At 42.1% G+C, this 21,285-nt stretch overlaps 1 protein-coding gene and 1 long non-coding RNA gene across 4 annotated transcripts in view; one reads left to right on the top strand and one right to left on the bottom strand.

Moving 5' to 3' along the window:
• Positions 1-2,164: 2,164 nt before the first annotated feature.
• LOC134418900 (uncharacterized) lies at positions 2,165-11,821 on the bottom strand. The gene is made up of 2 exons (XR_010027872.1): positions 11,722-11,821; positions 2,165-4,413 (listed from the first exon to the last, which is right to left on the bottom strand). It is a non-coding gene; the product is annotated as an uncharacterized LOC134418900 (long non-coding RNA).
• Positions 11,822-11,992: 171 nt separating this feature from the next.
• The window catches only part of CTNNA2 (catenin alpha 2), a 481,291-nt gene continuing 471,998 nt past the window's right edge, over positions 11,993-21,285 (top strand). The window contains exon 1 of one of the 3 annotated variants that reach the window (XM_063157887.1): positions 11,993-12,090. Coding sequence is in view for 1 of the 3 variants with exons in the window: in XM_063157886.1 (XP_063013956.1) it covers positions 18,356-18,428 (73 nt within the window). In the remaining 2 variants the exon portion in view is untranslated. Of the gene's footprint in view, positions 12,091-18,315; positions 18,429-21,285 lie in introns of those variants that run through there. The other 2 variants (XM_063157886.1, XM_063157888.1) reach the window with 2 other exon arrangements.

A 21,285-nucleotide genomic window follows, 5' to 3' on the forward strand; every position in this document is an offset into this window, starting at 1 on the left:
CTCATTTTTTCTTCTTGTTTCCATGTCTTTTTCTTAAATCATTAGCAAGATTTTAAAAGCATTTACAATATCAAATAAATCACAGGTTTGAACTACTCTGACAGCATTTTGCTGTTGGGTAAGTTGAGATATTATCAGTAAGAGAGTTGAGCACCTTTTTGGATGCTCTGTATTGGCCACTCACCTTCAGAAAATCAGACAACAAATGGTAAATTTTGCTTTTTTTGTTGATTCTTTCCACATCTTCTGAAACATCTTTGTTTTGTCATTTGCTCTTATGATTTCTATGACCCTGCTCCCTCAAATGTGATCACACCTGGTGCAGCAGTTTCTGATGTTCTTAGCACTCATGTCTTTTTTCCTGGTACATTTACACCTGTTGGGCCTTGAAAGCAGTTGTGCTACACAAGCTGACTCCCAGTTTTAAATGTATTTTCCATGTCTAGAACCCAGCTCATTGTCTGATAGCGCAGTGACAGCAGAAATCTGGGCACAGAATCAGTCTGTATACTACCAGGACATGCTGGCATTTAGAGAGAAGAATATATAAATATAATAAATAAATGAAATAATATATATAATGTATATATATATAATATATATACATTATATAGAATATATATATAATAAATATGTATATATATATATATATATATATATATATATATATAATTAAAAATATAATAAAAAGCATCCGATACATGTTGTTTTTCCACTCCCAGCAGAAAGCAGTGCAGTAACAGCCACACCTAAATTTGTGCTCCAGCAAGTACCCTGTCCTCGAGCCAAATATCCTTTAAGAGAGTCAGGGCTCCCCATAAAACACTTGTTTTCTCATCAGCTTTATATAAATAAGCAATTTCCCAGAAGCACTTTCCACTTTGCTCCCTATTACTCCAAACTCTCCCAAACCCATATGCATTTATAACCTGCTAAGGAAAAAAAAAAACAAAAACATTGAAGCATTAAAATAAAAGCATAAAATATGTGTATCTCGGTCCTTCAACTCAATTGCCAAAGTTGTATTAATGTCAGCGTGTGTGGGTGGAAGGGAAGAGTGAAGTTAGCTAGAGCTTGAATATATAAAAAACCAACAAACCAGGAGTTTTTCCTAAAATTTCATGATCAGAATCACTTTTCACAGGGCTCTGTGACATCTCGTCACGGTTCTGCTGAGCACCTTTCTCTTCCATTCCCAGCTGCTTTCTGTAACTGAGGCAGCTCCATGGCTTGGGCTAGAAAAGACCAAGAGAAAAGTCTGTGTTCTGTTTCTTTGAGCATAAAGCCTTTCACCATGTGCTGAAAAAATGTAGGTACCACTGGCTCCTGCAGTTCCTCCTCTCCTTGATCTTAAATCAGCTCTTTTCCAGACGCTTTTTCAGAATATTTTACCCTCTGTTGCTTTTATTTCAGTGTGGTTTCTGCTTGTTTCTCGCTTTGGGATGTTCGCTTTTCCTTTTTTCTCAGCAACTTCACATCACCAGAAAATAAACTGCCACTAATCAAATGATTTCTACTTTCCTGACAAAATTCAAGTATTTATTGATGCCATGTTGTAGTTCTTGAATCACTTTTTGAGAGACTACAGCAAAAGGAACACATTTCAGCCCCTCTGAGGAGATGCCATCAGTTGATATTCTGTGATTAAACCATTAACTCATGTATAGGACACATCTGGGTTAATTTAAGGGAGGAATATATATGAATTTAAATTTAAGAAATTGCTTGAATTGTAATTCAGCAGCTGAATTGCCTCACACAAATAAATTCTATCTTTGCCAACTCCTTTTCCAACTTAAACATCTTTTTTCCTGATGTAAAAAATCCTAAATCTGAAGATTTCCAGTCCTTTCAATATCTCTGAAGGAAAAGACTGAACTGCCAACTTGGTAAATATCCCCCATAAAAAGACACTTTTCTTACTTACAGTGGTCTGCAGAAAATGAAATAAGTTCCTTATGTGAGGTTTCATTAATGATGTCTGCATGATAAATCTGTGCTATTTTTATGTCTTTCAGATTTCACCTGATTCTTATTTACAAAGGACAGATGAAATTCCCTGTATCCACTTAGATTTCACTACTGAAACAAACCCCAAAATCAATAACATTTTTGCCAATGGCTGGTGCTTGTGGACTTCCAGTTCAGAAACCACTAGAAAAGGTTTCACCAATGTTAAATGACTTTTATTTTTCAATCACTGTTATACAGAGTAGCAAACAGAGTCAATTAAAATAAGAATACTGTATCTAATGACATTACTTATTTATAAGATATTAAAGCTATGTCCTTGTGGGTTTATGGTTATGCAGATCTAAGTTACAGCATTTGAAATCAGTCTTCATCTTAACTATGGCAAATAAAAAATATTTTTTAAAAGCCTGGAAAATTTTTGTTTGGACAGAAATGGCTTCATTTTGATATATTTATTATACAAAACAAAGCTAAAAGATTTGTAGGAACTGTCACAGCAAAATGTTTTGCTTTAAATTGCCAAAAATCTGCTATGGAAATCACTCAGGTTTTATAAAATATTTTATGTGGTTTGCATGAAGAAATCATGAAGTGGAATGGATCCTAGTTTCCTGTCAGAGAAATTCCCCAATTAGGATATTGGTAGTTTTTTCTCTCCACATTAGTGCAAGTCCTGTGACCACACTGGTTTGCTGTGTCCCTTCAGTATTTCTGAGCAGGTTCACCAACTCAATAAAAAAGTCTTTTCTGATTTCTTTCTTTAGGTTTTATGGGGCTTTTTTAGGGGGCAGTTCATTCAGCTGTTACTTAAATAGGAAGAATGATTTGAAAATCTCAATATTCCAGCAGTGCCATTCCTGTTTTAGGTGTGTGCTCCAGATTGCAAAGCAAGATGTATTCGGTTACCATCTGTATGGCAGATTATCTTTGGTCAAGTGGGCAGTTTGCCTTATCTCTCTCTATGAGTGATCACAATCACTCCTCCCTCGGGAGGGGACATTGCTGATAACAGCTATGGAATGTCACTGCATGGCTGATAAGAACTACAGCATCCCATTGGGAGATGTGAGCCCAGGGGGAGGAGCCAAGCATTCCTACCCAGATATAATCTGGAGATTCTGGAACACCAGCACGGCTTCTCCACTGGATTCCCCAGAGGAACAGCAGCTGCCTCTGCCCCTGGATCTTCAGAGGAAGAGACTGCACCTTTCTCCAGGATCCCTGCTCCAACAGAACCACAGCTGGCACTGCAGGAGGGCTGAGCCACAATTCCAATGGGACTGCTGCCAACACCCTGACCCACAGGGTGTCAGGTTGGGTTCTGACTCTGGCAGTGTTGTTCTGGTGTACTGCACTGTTTATTTTATCCTTTTATTTTCTTCCCTATTAAAGAACTGTTATTCCTACTCCAATAACTTTTGCTGCCTGAGAGTCCCTTAATTTAAAATTTACAGCAATCTGGGGGGTGAGGGGTTCCTTTTCTCCATTCCAGGGGAAGCTCCTGCCTTCCTTAGCACACACCTGGCTTTCCAAACCAAGACAGTGCGCTTTATGTAAGGCCAGTGAGCCCTTAGGTACCACTTGACCTGACCAAGAGGCACAACCACTTTCAGAAGCAAAAAAGCTGCATAATTCAATGAACATTTCAATGAACTGAAATGCTCACAGCATTTCTGATACTGAAATTGAGGTTTTTATCTAAATGTTGCACCCTTGTTTTACAAGGAGCATTATTCTCACACTTCTCTCACAATTCTTAGGTCCATGTGGGTTCTTGGAATGTCATTTTCCTTCTGTGTGGAATTACCTCCATCTCCAGGCTCCAGTGGATGAGCCTGAATAATTGTAAAACCCTGGGATCACTCACATACACAAACACAAAAAGGAATTATTTAATGAGGACAGGGCAAAGGGGTGCGAAATACTCCATGCATATTGCTCATGATCCATTGACATATTCAGAATGAAAAACACCTGCATTTTGTGTTGCTGTATTATTCTGTAAATGAGAAAAGATTTCTTAGTTGAAGTACATGACCTTTACTGGAAAAAAGGGTTTGACCTTTCTAAAAAAGTTAATTAACAAGGAAGACTCTGTAAATTAGGTCAAAACATCCATTAAGATTCATGAAAATTCCAGCTTACAACACACTGGTCACCACCAGTAGTAGCTCTTGTCACCAGATGTCTGTATTTTAGGTTTTTCCTTGATTTTTCCTCTTCTTTTACTCACAGAACCTGCTCCATTAGAAAAATTAGCTTTCTATCAATTTCATGACTCATCAAGGCCTGAAGGAAGAAACCAGAACCATCCACAGTCTTCTCATTTGTGACACAGACTATTAACAACTTCATTAACTTTCTTCAGGCCATGTTTCTGTTCAAGGTCTCTTGTGCATTTTTACAGGAGTTACTGGAAGGATGCATTGTCTTGGGCTTCTGTCAAGAGAAAAAAAAAGGAATTAGAAAGGTCTTTACATTCATTAAGACATGGGAAATAATTCCTGTAAATGTTATTGTAAGTAAAAAAAAATCTTGGTCACTGCTTTGTGCTCAAAAGATAGAAAATACATTTGATTGCATTTCTTCTCATTAGGAAACAATACATCACAACCATCTGCTTTAACCCTTGATTAAGCACAGAGAACCATTAATGTAGAGCAAACAGAAACTATAAACAAGAGGAAAAGTTTTTAAACCCAAGTTTCTTGTTCTAGACTACCAACATGCAACATTATATAAATCTAATTTATAAAGATTTATATAAATCTGTTGCCTCTATAAATCTCCCAAAGGCAACAGGAGATTGCATAGTAAGGCCTGAGAAAGGATCAAAATTTAGCCCAATAATCAGGACATGGAAAAACAGTACTGGCACTCTGAGGAATCCAGCAATTTTCACCGTGATGAGCAAGTTCTGGACAGCTTTCCTTCCCAACAATGTGTAGAAAGCACAACAAGATGTAATCGTGGAAAAAGCAGAAGGTTTGAGGGCAGTAACTTCCCTGAAGTGAAGCAAATCCATCGGCTGATTTCTTCAAGAGCAGAACTGGACATCCTGACCTGGATGTGCAGCCATGGCAGCACAGAAACCCCTCTGCCCCTCAGACTGACAGTTCTGAAGTCAATCTTAATTTGTGATCTTAAAAATTGATACCCAGATCTTAAATTAAGATCTGGTTATCAATCCTTCTCCCTATGCTTTTCTTTGGCTGGGAAAAGAAAGGGATTCTAGGGACAGGGAAGTTCCAGAAGACAACTTTTAACTAGTTCTGCAAAGGCACGAGCCAAAAATCCATCCTGTAGTTCTTAATCCGTTGACCTTCTGCCTCGTTCCTCTGCCACCTCCTGTCCCTTCTCTCACACACTCAGCCCAGCTCCCTCCTCCTCTGGTGTCTCCATCTCCTTGCTCTTCCTCCTGGCCAGGACTCCCAGAACACAAATTCTGTGCACAGATGAACCACACTGAATTACAGCTAAATCATCACTGTTTACCTCTGACAAGTTTCCTTAATTGAGATGCCCAGCGAGAAAAAAACCGATCCTGGCGTTGCGTGGGCTCCCCAGGCATGGACAGATTTCCTGTTGTTTTGATGCAGTGTGCAAACATAAGAAAATAGAAGTTGTTTTCCAAGGAGCTAACAACATCAGCAGCACGAGGCGTGAAGTGTTTACAAACAACAGATGGGAGACAAACAGCTCCAAGGTGGTGGTCAATGTGGGAAACAGAACTCTCTGCCTAAGAGCTGCTTGTCTGAACAAGGGGTTTGGAGGAAAGAAAATTATTTTTTTCAGATATTTGTACAATTAAGAAAGTTTGAGGTAAGAGAAATGGAGGCAGCTTTAAAGAAGTCAAGTTAGTTGTTGAAGAAGAGCAGAGAAGATACATTTCCCTGAGTCTCAGTCTTTGAGGCAGAAATATATTCATTTTATAAATGTGAGAAAAAGGAGTTATGGCATTTGAACTGAATATTTCAAATTTTATATCACATTTTCTGAATATATGCAAAACTTCTAAATCCCTCTTTCTCTATCCTCCTTTGAAATACAGAGACCCAGTGAATCTACTGCAAAGTGTCCTTGCAATTAAAGGTGACAGATGATCTCCACTAACACACAACCCCCTGCTCTGATAATTGGTGGCATCAACTGAAGTTCAAAGGAAAATTTTGACAAAATTTAAAGCCTGTTCCTATGGTTTTCAGAAGAAACTATTTAAGGAAAAAGCCTTTTAACAGCCTGCTATGGTGGGCATTGATCTAAGCCCAACACCAGCAAACAGCAGGTGTACTCTCTGTGTTTCTTCTGAATTTTTAAATCCAGCTTTCTGAAAGCAGTGAAGGTATCTGCCCCATCCTCTCTGGCATTAACAGACAGACCCCCTGTGGGGTTTTTTTCCAAACAAACTGCATCTGCTGCTTGCCTGCAAGTCCCTTCAGGGGTCTGAGGCAGGCTAAGCACCAGGATGGTCTGCCTGGCAGGTGCTTTTGAGCCAGAGCAAGGGGTGGCAGAGGCCTCTGTGGCACAGCCCAATTGCAAGTGACTGTGGTGTTTTTGGGGTCCCCCATCGTGGGGAGGAAAGATGAATCTGACTTCATGTTCTTAGAAGGCTAATTTATTATTATATTATATTATATTATATTATATTATATTATATTATATTATATTATATTATATTATATTATATTATATTATATTATATTATATTATATTATATTATATTATATTATATTATATTATATTATATTATATTATATTATATTATACTAAAGAATAGAGAATGGATACTTACAGAAAACTTAACAAGATAACAATAAAAACTTGTGACTCTCGCCAGAGCCCCAACACAGCTGGACTGTGATTGGTAATTAAGTCAAAACAATGCACATGTTGGATAAACAACCACTTTCCAAAGCAGCAAAACACAGGAGAAGCAAATGAGATAATATTGTTTTCATTTTTCTCTGAGGCTTCTCAGGAGAGAAATCCTGGCGAAGGGATTTTTCCAGAAAATGAGACAGTGAAAAGTGACTCTCCATAAAATACCCAATTTAAATATCGTGCAGCCTGGGAAGGCTTCACTGGGCTGCTCATGGAACACCCAGCACAGTAGGAAATATTCAGTGCAGGAAATATTTTTGACACATTTACTTGAGCAATACATTGTCAAAAATGACACACCCAAACTGAAATTCAGATACGCAAATGTGTTCAGGGACAGGGAGTGATGTTAGTCAGTCCCTGGTTATTTATGCCCACTCAGTCAAGTCCAAAACAAAATGTTTTATTATACAAGGCACTGAAAGACCTATTGGGAGCTGCTGACAACCTCCCTTCAGCACAGGCAGCCAATTATCTAAATTAAAGCAACAAGTGAGTTTGTCATTAAACATCACTGGGCCTAAAAGAAGCTTCAAGTATTCCAAGTTCCACCTGCAGGTTTCAGTCTGTCTGAATTGCCTGCGAGATAGATCCTCCTCAATTTCTCTCACTTAGATATCATTTAAATGATTATTTTCCTTAAAAGCCCTCACTAGTCTTAGTTTCCCTGTTCTCCAAAATTCTCTTTTCCACTAAAGCACAAATGCTGTACAAATAGGAAAATGCATTCAGGATCAGGTGGTTTTAAAAGCCCATTTAGACACAGAGGTATTGAGATAATAACAGAAGATGTAAGAACTCAAAAAAGTTCTTGAAGCAAGCAATGGTCTCTCTTGGTGCAGAAGAAAGTTCTACAACAGAAAAGATGAGTAAAACTGTGGAGGGTTTTTTTGTGTGTACACAGACACAGTGCTGAGACTTTATGCTGGGGAAAGGGGGAAAATTCCTGCTATGGTCTACAAGAGTGAAATGTAGAGATAAAACCAGTTTGTAATACTTCAAGAAGCAGACTAAGCTATTGTAAGACTGAGAACATGTCAAATGTTTAGTCTAACTGAAGAAGATGTATTTTCCTTGCATCTAAGTATTGTACAATACCAAGAAAACAGAGGGAAAAAAGAGATAAATTATGTGACAGATATTACAGCAAAAGCTAAATGTCCAGGTAAACAAATTGTGAGGGAAAAAATGAGACAAACTATTTTTACATAAAAAAAAAAAGACAAAAAGCTAGAATCAGCATGAAGAAATAATATTGTGATTATATTTATAAACATGCTCAGTTTAATTTTAGATCTATCCTCAATGTAAATTCTTCTGGCATGCTGGAAAAGATAAAAGTTTTGGGCTGTTGTCCTCACTATCAAAGTAACTTTGTCAGAGAACACGTCACATGTAATTTTATGGAGAAAATTTGTATTTGCTGGATTTTAACGGTAGGCAGAAGAAAATTATTTACACTACACTACATCATGTCAAGGTCCCTCCTTTCTAATGATGTTATTCAAGAAAAAAAATGGGAAAAAAAAGAAGTTCAGATCTGTCTGACATCAGCAAACTACAGATTAACATTTGAAAACCAGACTGCTGTGTGCTGAAATTTGCTGTGTGACAGATACCCTTGGAGCCAACAATCTGCCTGTAAAGCCACAATTACCAAAGCAGTTCCTTGAGCAGAGAAATTAACCTTTCCTTGACTTCCTTTCCTTGTTATCCCAAGGACCAAACAGCTTTGAGTTCTTCCAAGAGGAATGCACTTAGAGAACCCCAATGTTTATCCTGTGAAGTGTCCCCAGAGCTCACAAGACAACAGGAATTCTCCTGTGCATCCTCCTTCTGGTTGGTCCCTCTGTCCTTACAGAGTTCCATCCATGATCCCACTCCTTCCCTGATGGCCTTCTCCACAGCTAAGGACTGATTCACCTACAGGAGGTCAATGGGCACAAGCAGAGGGTTCATCTTGCACAAAACCCACCTAAAAATGGGTTCCAGATCCTGACAGGCAGTTCCACAGTTGACACAGAACTAAAAAAAAGGCAAAAAAAAAAGCATCCATGCATATTTCCCTTAGGCAGAACGGTCCTTTTGTCTGTCTTGCTAGTCCAAGTCCCCAATGTCTCCAATGGTTTGGTGATGTTTCTTCTCTCTCTGTACCTGGACGTTGGCAGTGGGAGATGCCATGGAGTCAAAAGCATTTGTTTGGAGCTGTCAGCTGCCTCCCCTGCCTGGTGTGAGCTACGTTCACTCACTAAGCAGCTTAGCAGCTTACCTCAGTTTTTAGTAAACAAAGTTTTTAGTGGTATCAAATTCAGTTTTCTTCTTTTTCTTTGAGATAGTGATAAAAAGAAGGGTGATTTCAAAAACCACTTAATAACCTAAAGGAAAGAAAGAAATGACAGAGCTTCCTTCAGGACCATGAAACAAGTAAGTTCATAGAGCGCTTCCAGATCTTCAGATTTCTTCATGGAATTCTGTGATATCTCTTAGCAACAGTCCAGCAATCCATGTCTTCTGTCTCACATAAAAGCAATCTGGACTAGGTAAGTAACCTCATTTATTTCTGAAATTGGCACACTTTAAACAAAAACATACGAAACCGGCTGAATGAGTCCTTAGGTTCAAATTTACAAGAGACGCATTTGAAGCCTTGCTACTGGTGAAGGGGAGAAATGCTATTTTTTATTATCATGCTTATTTATTATTTGTGGTCTTACATGTACACTATAGCTCCTGCTCATTTCAGTCGGATGCCTGGAGGAACATTTCGCTGACATTCAATTAGCAAAGTAATGCAGGGTGATAAAGCAGTAGGTAATTTACCATGTTCTGTTTGGGAACTTTCCTTGCTGCCATTAATATTCACAATGCATCAGCCACATCCAAAGGAAGGCACTGCCCCTACCTAGAGGAACCAGCAATCCAAAACATTTGGATTACAAAAATATAGGCAAGAAACAGAAGGTCTGTAGGTAACAGTTTCCTAATATCACACACCTCCCATTAACGGGGTGGGAAGGAAAGTAACAGCATCTAGAAAAATAATTTGGTGCCAACTGCAAACCTAGTAAAGCACAAACTAAGCCCCCAATTTGCCTTGCACCAAGAATTTGCATCTCTTCATAAAGGGAAGGTCAGCCTAGCATGGTCTCTGTTCACACCTGACACTGTAATAATAATTATATTAATTATATTAATTATAATAATATATTATACATAATATATATATGTTATATAAAATATAACTTATATTATATTATGGAATTATATTATATATTAATTAATTATGTTAACTATAATAATTCCAAGTATTTCTATACACTACTGACTACACTACTTCCAGCTACACGGCTGCACCAAGTATGTGCCATGCAGCATCTGGTCACATTTAAATTCATATTTAAATGATCCTGACTGTATTTTTATATGGGAAAAGACAAGAAAAAGACTGGAAACTGCTGCCTCTACTTGAGGCCCATCAGGCACCTGTACCACTAGCATCATTCCCATACAGGCTGAGGCAGGGAAATTGTTTTGGCAAGATCTCTGCAAGCCTAAAACTGTCAAGAAAAGGTATAAAAGCATGGGAGGACTCCTCCCCCTCCCCTCCTTGTGAGTTTCTCTGTAGAAGCCAGGGAAGCAGATGAATGCCACAAGAGGTGCAAAGGATGCCTGGAATGACAGAACGTCAGTGGGATTCGTATGGGAATGGCAAAATCCCCTGGTGACACCCACGCTCCACAGGGATCTTCCTCCACCACAGGGGTTTGGAGCAGGATGGTGGCAGCACGTTCTGGCCAAGACAGACAGCAGAAGGTGCTGCCAGCATAGCGAAAAAGAAGAAATAAGGTTGGTAGGATGAGCAAGGGAGAAATGAAAGTGCAAGGCTCTGCAGAGAGGACCAAACCCCGGTATTTGGTGCACGGAATCAGCAAATCAAAAAATCAATTAGGCTGGAAAAGACCTCTGAGATTATAGAGTCCAACCAATGACCCAACATCACCGAGTGCCACGTCCAGTCTTTTCTTAAACATCCCCAGGGATGAATGACTCCATCACCTCTCTGGATAACCCATCCCAATGTCCAACCACCCTTTCTGTGAAGAAATCCCTCCTAAAGTCCAACCTGAACGTCCCTGGAGCAGCTTAAGGCTGTGACCTGTCATCCTGCGGCTGGCTCCCTGGGACCCTACACCCTCCTGTCAGGTAGAGCTGCCGAACACCCAAGGAAGAAAGACACACACAGAGTTTCTGTAGCTGAAGGGAACAGGAGAACCGAGGCTCCTGCGATCAGTCCTGACGGTCCATCCACACCCCACCGCTCCTCCTTGCCCCTGCCTGAGGCAGCGCTCGGGCCCATGACGGGGGCGCACCCAGAGAGCGCTCCCAGCTCCCCGTCCCTGCTGCCACAGCTCCCGGGGCTGTGCCCGGGCCACCCGGCTGTGCCCGGAGAGCCCCCGCTGCCGGCACTGCCTGCAGAGAATCGCGGCGTGGTTTGGGCTGGAAGGGCACCCCGGAGCCCATCTCGATCCTTGGGCAGGGACAGCTCCCACAGTGCCAGCTCGCTCCGAGCCGGTCCAACCCGGCCTCGGGCACTTCCAGGGATGGCGCAACCACAGCTACCCTGGGCATCCTGTGCCAGGGCCTCACCGCCCTAATACAGAGGGATTTCTCCCTGTTATCTAATCCAAACGCACTCTCATTCACTGTGAACCCATTCCCTTCGTGCTGTCACAGCCCGCTCTCGTAAACAGCCTCTCCATCCCTCCCGTGCCTCCCGCCGCCCCTGCGCCTCCCGCTCCGCACCGCCCGCCCCGGGGCCGCGTCCCCCGCTCCCGCAGCGCCCGTGCCCCGCTCTCAGCCCCCCACCTGCCGCAGCCGTGCCCGCTCCGTACTCACGGCCGGCCCCGGAGCCGGGAAAGCGGCGGGTCCATCCCTCCCTCCCTCGTCGGCAGCGCCCGGCGGCGCAGGCGCGCTGCCGCCTCCTCCCCCCGTGGCTGTGGCGGGGCGGCCGCGGCGGCAGCGCCCGGCTCCGCTCAGAGCCGAGCGAGCGCGGCTCGGGCCGGCGGCGGGAGGAGGGAGCGAGGCGAGCGGGGAGGCGGGGACCGGGCGAGGGAGCCGCGCCGCACACCCGGCCCGTCAGTGACCGGCGCTGCTGGGGAGGAGGAGGAGGTGGCGGAGGAGGAGGCGGCGGCGGCGGCGGCGAGAGATTCTCCCACCCCCACCCACCGAGCTGAGGTGAGGCCAGGGCAAAGCATCCTCCTTTCTTCCCCTCATCCCTTCCTCCCTTTCATCCTTCCTCCCGACCTCCTTCCTTTCATCCTTCTTTCCTTATCCTCCTTCCCCCTTATCTCGCCTTCCCCTCATCCTTCCCTGCGCTTCCTGGTCCTCCTTTCCTTTCTTCTCTCCTTAGCCACCTTTCTCTACTCCTCCCCATCCCCCAGGCTCCCTCTTCCCGTGCCCACATTTCGCACCCTCCAGATATAATAATCTTGCCTTCCCCCCCACCCCCCCCCTCCGGTTTTCCTTTTTTTTTTTTTTTTTTTTTTTTTTTTAATGCAATTTCAATTCTCGCGCAGTGAAAGACCGGGAGAGGGAAAGAGACAGAGTCGGTCACAGAGATAATCCCCCCCCTCCTGTAAAGAATAGATGTGAATTAATGGTCATTTTGTGGTGCGTGTATTGTGGGAAGAGAGGGATTATATTTAGGGAAGAAAAGAGAGGGTCAAAGGTGTGTTGTTCCACTTATTCATCTATTTACCCGCCATCACTTCGAGGTGAAACCTGGCTCCGTATTATCTTGTCTTTTTTTTTTTTTTTTTTTTTTTTGATGGGCATTGTTTGAAATTATTCTCCTTTCTTCAGGCGTTGGAGGAGGCTCCTTCCTCCCTTTTATCCATCGCCCTGTGCGTCCCTGCGCTCTGCGGTCGCCGCCGCTCCGATTGTGTGCGGGGAAGGGTCGCGGGCAGCGGGGAGGGGGCTGCGGGCACCTCCTCCATCCCCATCCCCATCTCCATCCCCATCCCTTCCCTCCACGCCTCTCCCTGGCTCTGAGACCTTCCCGAGTCCCCGCTGCACATCCCGAGAGGTGCCAGCTCCCGGCAGAGGATCCGCTCCGCTGGCGAACAGCGAAAGTTTAAAGCGTGGCTTTGTCTTTGCGAGGAGCCCCGGGGATGCTGGCTGAAAAGCGACGGCAGCCCAAGCGTCTCCTTGTGGGGCTCCTTGGGGTGGGAGAAGTTTTTCTCGGCCGCGGTGGCGGTGGTGATGGGGAGTGCCAGGCTTGCCTGGCTGCCGTGCCCGTCTGGGAGGTGGCGTCGGGGATGCTCGGCGGGATATCCGAGTGCCAGGGCATTGGGAAAGAAACTTTTATACGTATTTACAGCGGGTTTTAGCAGGCACTCCCTTCTCTGGAGGTTGGAGGGGTGAGTGCCCTCCCTGGTGTCTCGCTGGCTGTGTGTGATGCCTGGGTTGTTCTTCTAAGGTTCTTTTTTCTCTGTCACTTGGTGGTTGTGGCTCTCTCCTGTCGAGCGTTGATTTGGTTGCAGGCGGTGCTTCGGACAATTCCAGCCTTTTCAAACTTCTGCTTGCTGAATTTGAAGTTAGTTCATTCTTCACCAGGATAGAAACGTTTCAGCTCCCGTGTTGTTTTAGAAATTGACAGATAGCACAGCAGCTGATGCTACAGCACAACTCTGTGAGCCTGGATATCTAACGTGTGTGTTGTCCATTACCTTGGCACGTATTCCTGAAAAAGGTTGGATTTGTCAAGACTGCTGTGAGTGCTGGTGTGTTTTGGAGCGCCAGGTGGATGAGGAGCATAAACACGGGCAGGCTTAAAGGATGCTGCTGATGTGAACACCAGATTTTCCTGGCTTTGTGGCTATTACAATGCTGCTGGTTTTCCTTTCTTACCTGTGATTGATACAGTGCATTGTATCAGCCTTTTCATACTCCAGGTCAAACGGGATTCTTTCTAGAGGAGAAAAAGTACTGACATGAAGGGTGAAGTTCTGCACTCAATTGTGTAGAAGCTTGTTTACAGAAACACCACCTCAGCTGGGTGCAAGGGAGCTGTAATTCCATTAATAGGCTCTGCTGGTGACAGAAGCCTCAACAGGAAAGCTCCAGTGTCACTCGAGCCCTTACATGGAAATACAACTGTAATTCATGCAGATTTGCTGAGAGCTCTTTTAATATTAATGTTGAGCATGCATGGTACTACTGAAATGCCTTTGAAGCACTGAAAACCAGGAGTATTTGTAGACTGAGGCTCGGAAGCCAAAGGAAGCAATTAGATCTCCTGCTCTGACCCCTGACTGCTGTAGTCAGTTGGATTTCACCCAGTTACTCCTGAATGCAGTAACGTGCATTTGGCTGAAGCATGTTTTCCAGAAAAATTGGAATTTTGATTGGAAGACAGTGAGAGGTAGAGGATCTGCTGTTTATTAAGTTATTTGGCTTCAGCTTCCAGTGACTGGTTAATGATGTGCCTTTCTCCACTGTGCTGAAGAACTCAAAGTATTTTCTTACCATGGAAGTATTTATCTGCTGTAACCCAGTATTCCCTCTCTTTTCTACTTGAAAAACCAAGTGAGCTGAAATTCTTTAAATTTGTCACTGCATGCATTTTCCTCACAACTCAGTTTCTGGGGATTGTTTTTTTTTTCAAACCCACTTTTTCAGCATTTTTATGAAAACGTGAGCTGGATGCAGCACGCCAGAGCTTTGTCTCAGGAATGTTTTGTGTGTTTAAATATTACCTCTCTGGTGTTACTCTCCTGCCTCTGCATCACATTTACATGTTAAACCTTCATTTGCAGCCCTGCATTTTGATCTCCTTTTCTCTGGGTTCTCTCACTGTGGCAAACCCCTTTGCAGGACTGTTTCTTTCCACAACGAGTTCATCATTCCCTAGACTGGCATGAGTTTTCCTGATTGCAGCTTTGCAACTTTGTACGTGGCTTTTTTTAAATAATATTTTGTTTCTAGCATTGATTGATTATACCCAACACTCCTGATGGCTTTTTGGAACTGATTTATCTCAGTTATGTAGCACTCTATCAATTTATACTTGTGCAAATTATGTCATGATTTATGGTGTAGACTTACAAATAATTGAAAAGGTGTTTTGTGGTAGTGGCTCTCCTTTGTGGATCTCCATGATAATCTGGGTTATGTTGTGATGAGTTCTTCTCACAAGCTGCTCTTTTTTCTTTTTGAGGTGTCACTTAACCAGTTCTTCACCAGTTTAATTGGCTCTGTTTGGTTGTCAGGCTCCCACAGAACACTGCACTAATGCCAGAGAAGTTTATACAGGCAGACAGATATTTCTGCCAATTGGAAGTAGCAATCATTTTAGAAAGTCAGCTTTCATTATTTTACTTCCGACTATTTGTTACAGAGTTCTGAGGTATCAATTGAGCCCCCTATAATTTCTCTTAAATTATTGTTTTATTCAGAACTGCCATTGTTCTAACCTTACTATGGTTACAGCCACAGCATATTTGTAACCTAAATGTTTATTCAGACTGCTGGAATTACCCCAGGATTTTCAAAATTCCTGAAAATCTGTGCTGGAAGGACAGAGAACTCCTTGGACACTTCTGGGAGTGCTTCTCCATGGTGATCTTTGGTCCTGCTGACCAATAATATTTACTGCAGAGTAACACTGTTTTAACATGGTATTTACACTGAGATGGAAAAAGAATTAATGTTCTCATGAGGTACCAGGGAATCATCAACTTCTTTGCACATGCAGAATTACTTTGTGAGTGCATCTGCCCTTTTGCACTATTGGTGTAGCTCAGAGTCCTTGTTTAGCACCACACCTGTGTGACAGCTGAGATTTCTTTTGTTCCTGCAGTTCCCCTTTGCTTTTTTTTTTTTCCTACTGCCAAGAAATGTCTTCATCCTCACCTATTAGTTTTTTACACCTACTCTTTCAAAAAGTATGATTTTTTTCGTCCCTTAACACTTTTCCTCTTGTTACATATGAATTATAACCACAGTATTTATTGAAATCTGTTTTGTGGCCAAATTGTAGTAGTTATGACAATGCCTTGCAGGTATTACATGCTGTCTGAACACACCAGCATGAGATTATTTTTTTTTTTGCCTTTCTAGAACAACAGAAAGATGTTTTGTTACGTTTTAGGTGAGTGGGCTTTGCTTTTAATACGGTTTATTCTAAGGCTTGGCTAAAGAAAGCTGAACTCTTTATCCACTTGTTCCACAGTTTGTTCACAGGTGTATAAAGCAAAGGAATATTTTGGATTTAGATATAATATCAAATGGCCATGGAAAGATGAAGGGCAGCTATACAGAAATAATGAAAAAAATATCACAGAATGGTTTGGGTTGAAAGAGACCTTAAAGCTCATCCAGTCCAATCCCCTGCCATGGGCAGGGACCTTCATTATCCCAGCTGCTCCAAGATCAATGTCCAGCCTGGCCTTGGACACTTCCAGGGATCCAGGGGCAGCCACAGCTGCTCTGTGCCTCACTCACAGGGAAGCAGAAGTAAATAAATAACACAATATGCAGTTGGAAATGAGAAGGGCAGTGTGCAGAAATGAAGAGTAGCAGCACTAACCTGTTAGTAGAGTGGCATGCTTAGGACATAACTTGATGGGAGGTTTTGTGGCTCAGGTCTGTAGGAATTGCTCCCTCAGAGCTGCTTTAGGTGAGATGCAAGGTGGAGATGTGAAAAAGACCAGAACGGGAAGATGAAAGTTACCAAAAGAAAGTTGTATTTCACAGGAGGGTGAGAGCTACTCCTGACTAAGGTAAACTTGTTGATTTCGTATAAACACTGCATTTGTTACATTTGTTGGGATTGAGTGCTGTGAGAACATTGCCGGGGCACAGCTTTCCAAGGGAGCAGGGGCAGCTGAGGCTCTCACACCTCTCTGGAGCTCCAGTACTGATGGGGGAGATGCTCCAGCTGGATCCACAACACCTGAACCTGGCTGGGAGCAAACTGAGTCCAGCCCGCCCTGAGCAGCGCTAGAAAGGATAAAAGACAGGATTTTTTTAAAGACTACTGTAAAAAAAAAAAGGTTGAAGTGACAACAAAAAACAGAAACCAGTTTTTTTTTTTTTTTATATAAAAAAGTGGTTGGTATGGCAGCCACTGTAAGTTCTGTTAAGCACTGTTAACATCGCTCTAAGTTCTGGTGCCCCCAGTATAAGAAGGATATGGAATTGTTGGAGCAAGCCCAGAGGAGAGCCAAGAAGTTGCTAAGGGGACCAGAGAGCATCTTCCCCATGGAGACAGGCTGGGAAAGCTGGGATTGTTCAGTCTGGAGAGGAGAAGGTTGTGTGGAGACCTCACAGCTCCTCCCAGTGTCTGAAGGGGCTGCAGGAAATGCAGAGTGGGATTCTTCATCAGGAACTGCAGTGACGGGATGAGTGATGCGTTCAAACTGAAGGAGGGGAAATTTAGGTTAGAAATACAGAGAAATTCATCCCTGTGAGGATGATGAGGCCCTGGCACAGGGTGCCCAGAGCAGCTGTGGCTGCCCCTGGATCCCTGCAATGCCCAAGGCCAGGTTGGACAGGACTTGGAGCAACCTGGGACAGTGGAAGGTGTCCCTGCCCATGGCAGGAGGTGGTACAAACTAGTCTTTAAATAAGTCCCTTCCAACCCAAACCATGCCATGATTCTATTCTGATTTTAAGTTATTGCATTGCTTCTTACTGTCTTAGAGGGATCCATGGTACATCTAAATATATCCCAGAGTGATAACACTGTTATATCAAGTCTTTGGTTGGGCAGGCTCAGCACTCCGCAGCTGTAAATGAATTTTGTATCAGGTTTCTGGATAAGAGCTCCACATCTCAGTTTTCCCATGGTCTCCTCAGCATCACACATGGAGTGAGCAGTGATATCTGGTTCCAAGCACTGGTTGGTTACAGAAAGACTTTCCTGAATGTTTCCAAACACTGGCATAGGTTCAAGTCATATTTATCCAACAAAAGGTCAGCTGCTCTGGGGAAATAAACTGCTGTGACCATCAGTTACCAGTACAGTTGGTTGCAAGGCAGGATTTTTGTGTTCCTTGTGTTTTGAATAATTTTTTGTTTTGGCAATAAACAAACAGGTGAATTTTAAAATTGCCAGCAAAAGGAACAATCTTTCCCCTAGCAGGACTCCCCCCACCCCCCTACGCATTTTATTGTTTCAGATGTCTTGTGCTGTCATCAGACAAAGCATTTTGACCTTTTAAGGGGCAGGAGGAAAGCTTTTCTCTAGTTTTTCTTTGGTTGTGTGGGCAAAGCACACCTTTCCTTGGAGTACTTCAACTCTGCTGAATCAGCATTTTCTGATAGCCAGGCTTTTTTTTTTTTTCTTCTTTTTTTTTTCCTCCTTTGGAATATTTTTTGTCTAGCTGTGCTTTTCAGCCACATCAGCCCCTGCATTAGTATTCTGCTACAGAGAACAGTGGAGAGACATTTTCAACGTTGCAGCAGAGACTGCCCAAGTTTTCAGGCTTCTTAAGTAATGAGAATTGCTCAGTTAAGGGAAGCTGAATCCTGTAACATTAAAACCATCTCTCAGGGGTTGCATTTGAGAGGTAAGAAAACCAGTAGATTTTGTAGTTACACAAAAGAATTTCTGTGTTCAGAGTATTTTAAAGATGTTTTTGTAGATACTCCACTCTGCTGTTTTTACTGGTGTTAACAGTCATTATGGTGTGACATTTCTTTCTCCTGTGGACTTGTCCTTTTCTTTGAAGCTTTGTATTAAAAAAGCAACAAGCATATGTTACAATGTGCTTAATGCAGACAGGAATATTCAAATGGAAGGCAATTTGAGTGTAAGTGGAACTTAAATTCTGAACACAAAAAGTGGAAGTGGTTTTGGTCAGGGGAGGCTCCCAGTTGCCCAGGTGACTTCTGTAAATGGGGCTTAAGCTTTTAAGTTACTTAAAGCTTCTAAATGGATTATTCACTTTGCCCTTTTCTACAACTAATCAAGCTTAATTTTTAATATGCTGTTATTTACTAACAAAACCCACTCACTCCTGCATATTTCATTTTTGTGGCATTTCTCCATTAAAGCCCATTCAGCACAGCAGGAGCAGCTGAATCTCTCAGTTCTCTCAGTTGTTCTTGTAAGGAAAGCATCAATTGGAAATATTCCTTATGCTTTAAACACAGAAGCTGTGTCCATCCTGTGCAGAGCTGACAAAACCACTTTTATCAGCTCTCTATGTCTTTTCAAGCATCAAAAGAAACTCCAAAGGACTTCTTCCTAGAGACTGAACTTTCAAGTTAGACTGTGGAGTAAAGCACTTAAAAAATGTTGTAAACTGTTGGTCAGCACTGGTTTTAGTTCTGTTGCAGTGCCATCATGTCAGTGGCAATAGTTGTGTCCTTTCCAGAGGATCCACACAAAGAAAAATGAATAAACTCTTTCAAAAGGAAACATAAGAACTCTTTGCAAACAGATAATGTGAGGGACTTGTTCTTATGTAATTAGGTATTTTTTTTCTCCTTTGCTATCTCTAGAAAAACATTTAGTTGTACTTCTTGGGATAGTGAAATTTCTTCTTCAATGCTTTTCTGTAACTTTAATGCAGAGGGTTCTGTAAATTAATATTTTTAAGTAAATGAATGAACATAAATCAACAGAAAATAGGTGTGATATCCTCTGTCATTAAATACTAACTTTCTTGAATGTTGTTATCAGGCTTCCTTCCAGATATAAAATTACCAGCTGTGATAAGTTACTCGTGGTTAATTCTTCGTGATATTTGTGGAGAAACTTTGAATATAGAACCCAAATACTATTTTTTTCTTCTGCATATCTGTAAAACAATCATACTATGAAAATGGTTATTTTATTTTTTACAAGAAGAGAACAGGATTGATTCTAACATTTTTTTTTATTGTGACAGAATATTTAAGTAAAATTGTGTCATCTGTGCTTGGTTTTGATAAAGAATTTGTCAAAGTGCTTTATAAATTGTTATCCCATGGTTTCAAATGTTGACCGTTCAGATAAGAGACTGTAGAGACTTATAAGGAAAGGTATAAAATGGATAATTTCTAAAATATGAAAGCAGAAAAATCCAGAGTAATCAGGAGAATAGTAAAATATAAGGAAAATATATTGTAAAATACAGGAAAGCTGATTACTTTAATTCTTGCAATTAAAATCCACGGGTGACTCTTTAAAATGAAGTTATAGAATAGCAAAGAAACAACTTCCATAAAAGTGCCATTTGTTATCTTTTTTTATTTTTCCCCCTTAATGGGGTCAAGTGAAAGAGACTCACATATTTTTATTGCAGCACATGAACTCCTTCCTAATTCTTGTGCAGCTAGTCTTCAGTGCGTACTATAATCAAGTCAGAAATGCAAATTCAGAACTACAGCTGCTTAGTCTAATTTTAAACGTCTCTATTATCTCCGTCATCTCCATTCCCAGGGCTTGGATGCTCCCAGAAATACTTCTAAGAACAAGAAATCCTCAGGAAGGCTGTGAGTGAAGGAGGACGAGGTGGAGCAGGGGGAGGATCGGGATGAAAATGCTGTGACAAATGTCCTGCTCAGCAGGAGCGCTGCTGGGAGCCCGCAGGGTCTGCTGAGCTCTTCCTTGCCTCGCACGGGTGGCCCACGCTGCCCCCAAAATTCAAGCTGAATTCTATTCAGTGCGTTTTGGACTCTTGGCCTTGCTGAAGTGTTGTTTCTGGGTCACATCTGATACCCAGCAAGAGCAGGGAGGTGGAGAAAAGGAAAGAGGAGAGCTGTTTCTATCCTGTGATTTAATTTTCCTCGCGTGGCTCAGGGAGAATTCTGTGTGTGTGGCTGAGGCAGCAAACTGAATCCCTCCATGCTCTCACACACTTTTGCATCCTTGAACAAAGTTGTTTTTTTTTTTTTTTATTTCACACTCAAATTCCAATCCTTGCATTCAGGCCTGAGCCCAGGGGATGCAGGTGAGAGTGGAGGAAGTGCTCAGGTGCTAAAAAACAGTGGGGACACAAATCCTGGGCAGGATTGTCTTCTACTGATGCAGGGTTTGGATGTAGACCAGCATCAAATCTTACACACATTTTATCATTCTCTGTATGTTTTCCTTAACCTTCTGAATAATCTAAGTGCATTTCCAAAGTATTTTCTGCAAGTACTTTGTGGTTTGCTTTGTTCTAATTCTGTGCTTACTGCCAATTTTGTTTACAAATTCAGCCCAAGAACTAGAGAATGTCTGTGTTCAGATATTTACCTTCGCTTGGCTGGGTAAGAAACAACATTTCATTATTGTTTTAAATTATATTTAATATATTTAATTATAATTTCCTTAATGTGCTCAGTGAAACTATCACCTTGCTGCTTGTGGAGTCTTCTTGGAGCGCCAGCCAAAGGTATTGAATGGTCCCAGGTGATCTCAAACACTGCAGCACAGCCTAATTTACATGACAGAGT

This window comes from Melospiza melodia, chromosome 5 (genome assembly GCF_035770615.1).
Source record: "Melospiza melodia melodia isolate bMelMel2 chromosome 5, bMelMel2.pri, whole genome shotgun sequence".
In the NCBI taxonomy this organism is placed as follows: domain Eukaryota; kingdom Metazoa; phylum Chordata; class Aves; order Passeriformes; family Passerellidae; genus Melospiza; species Melospiza melodia.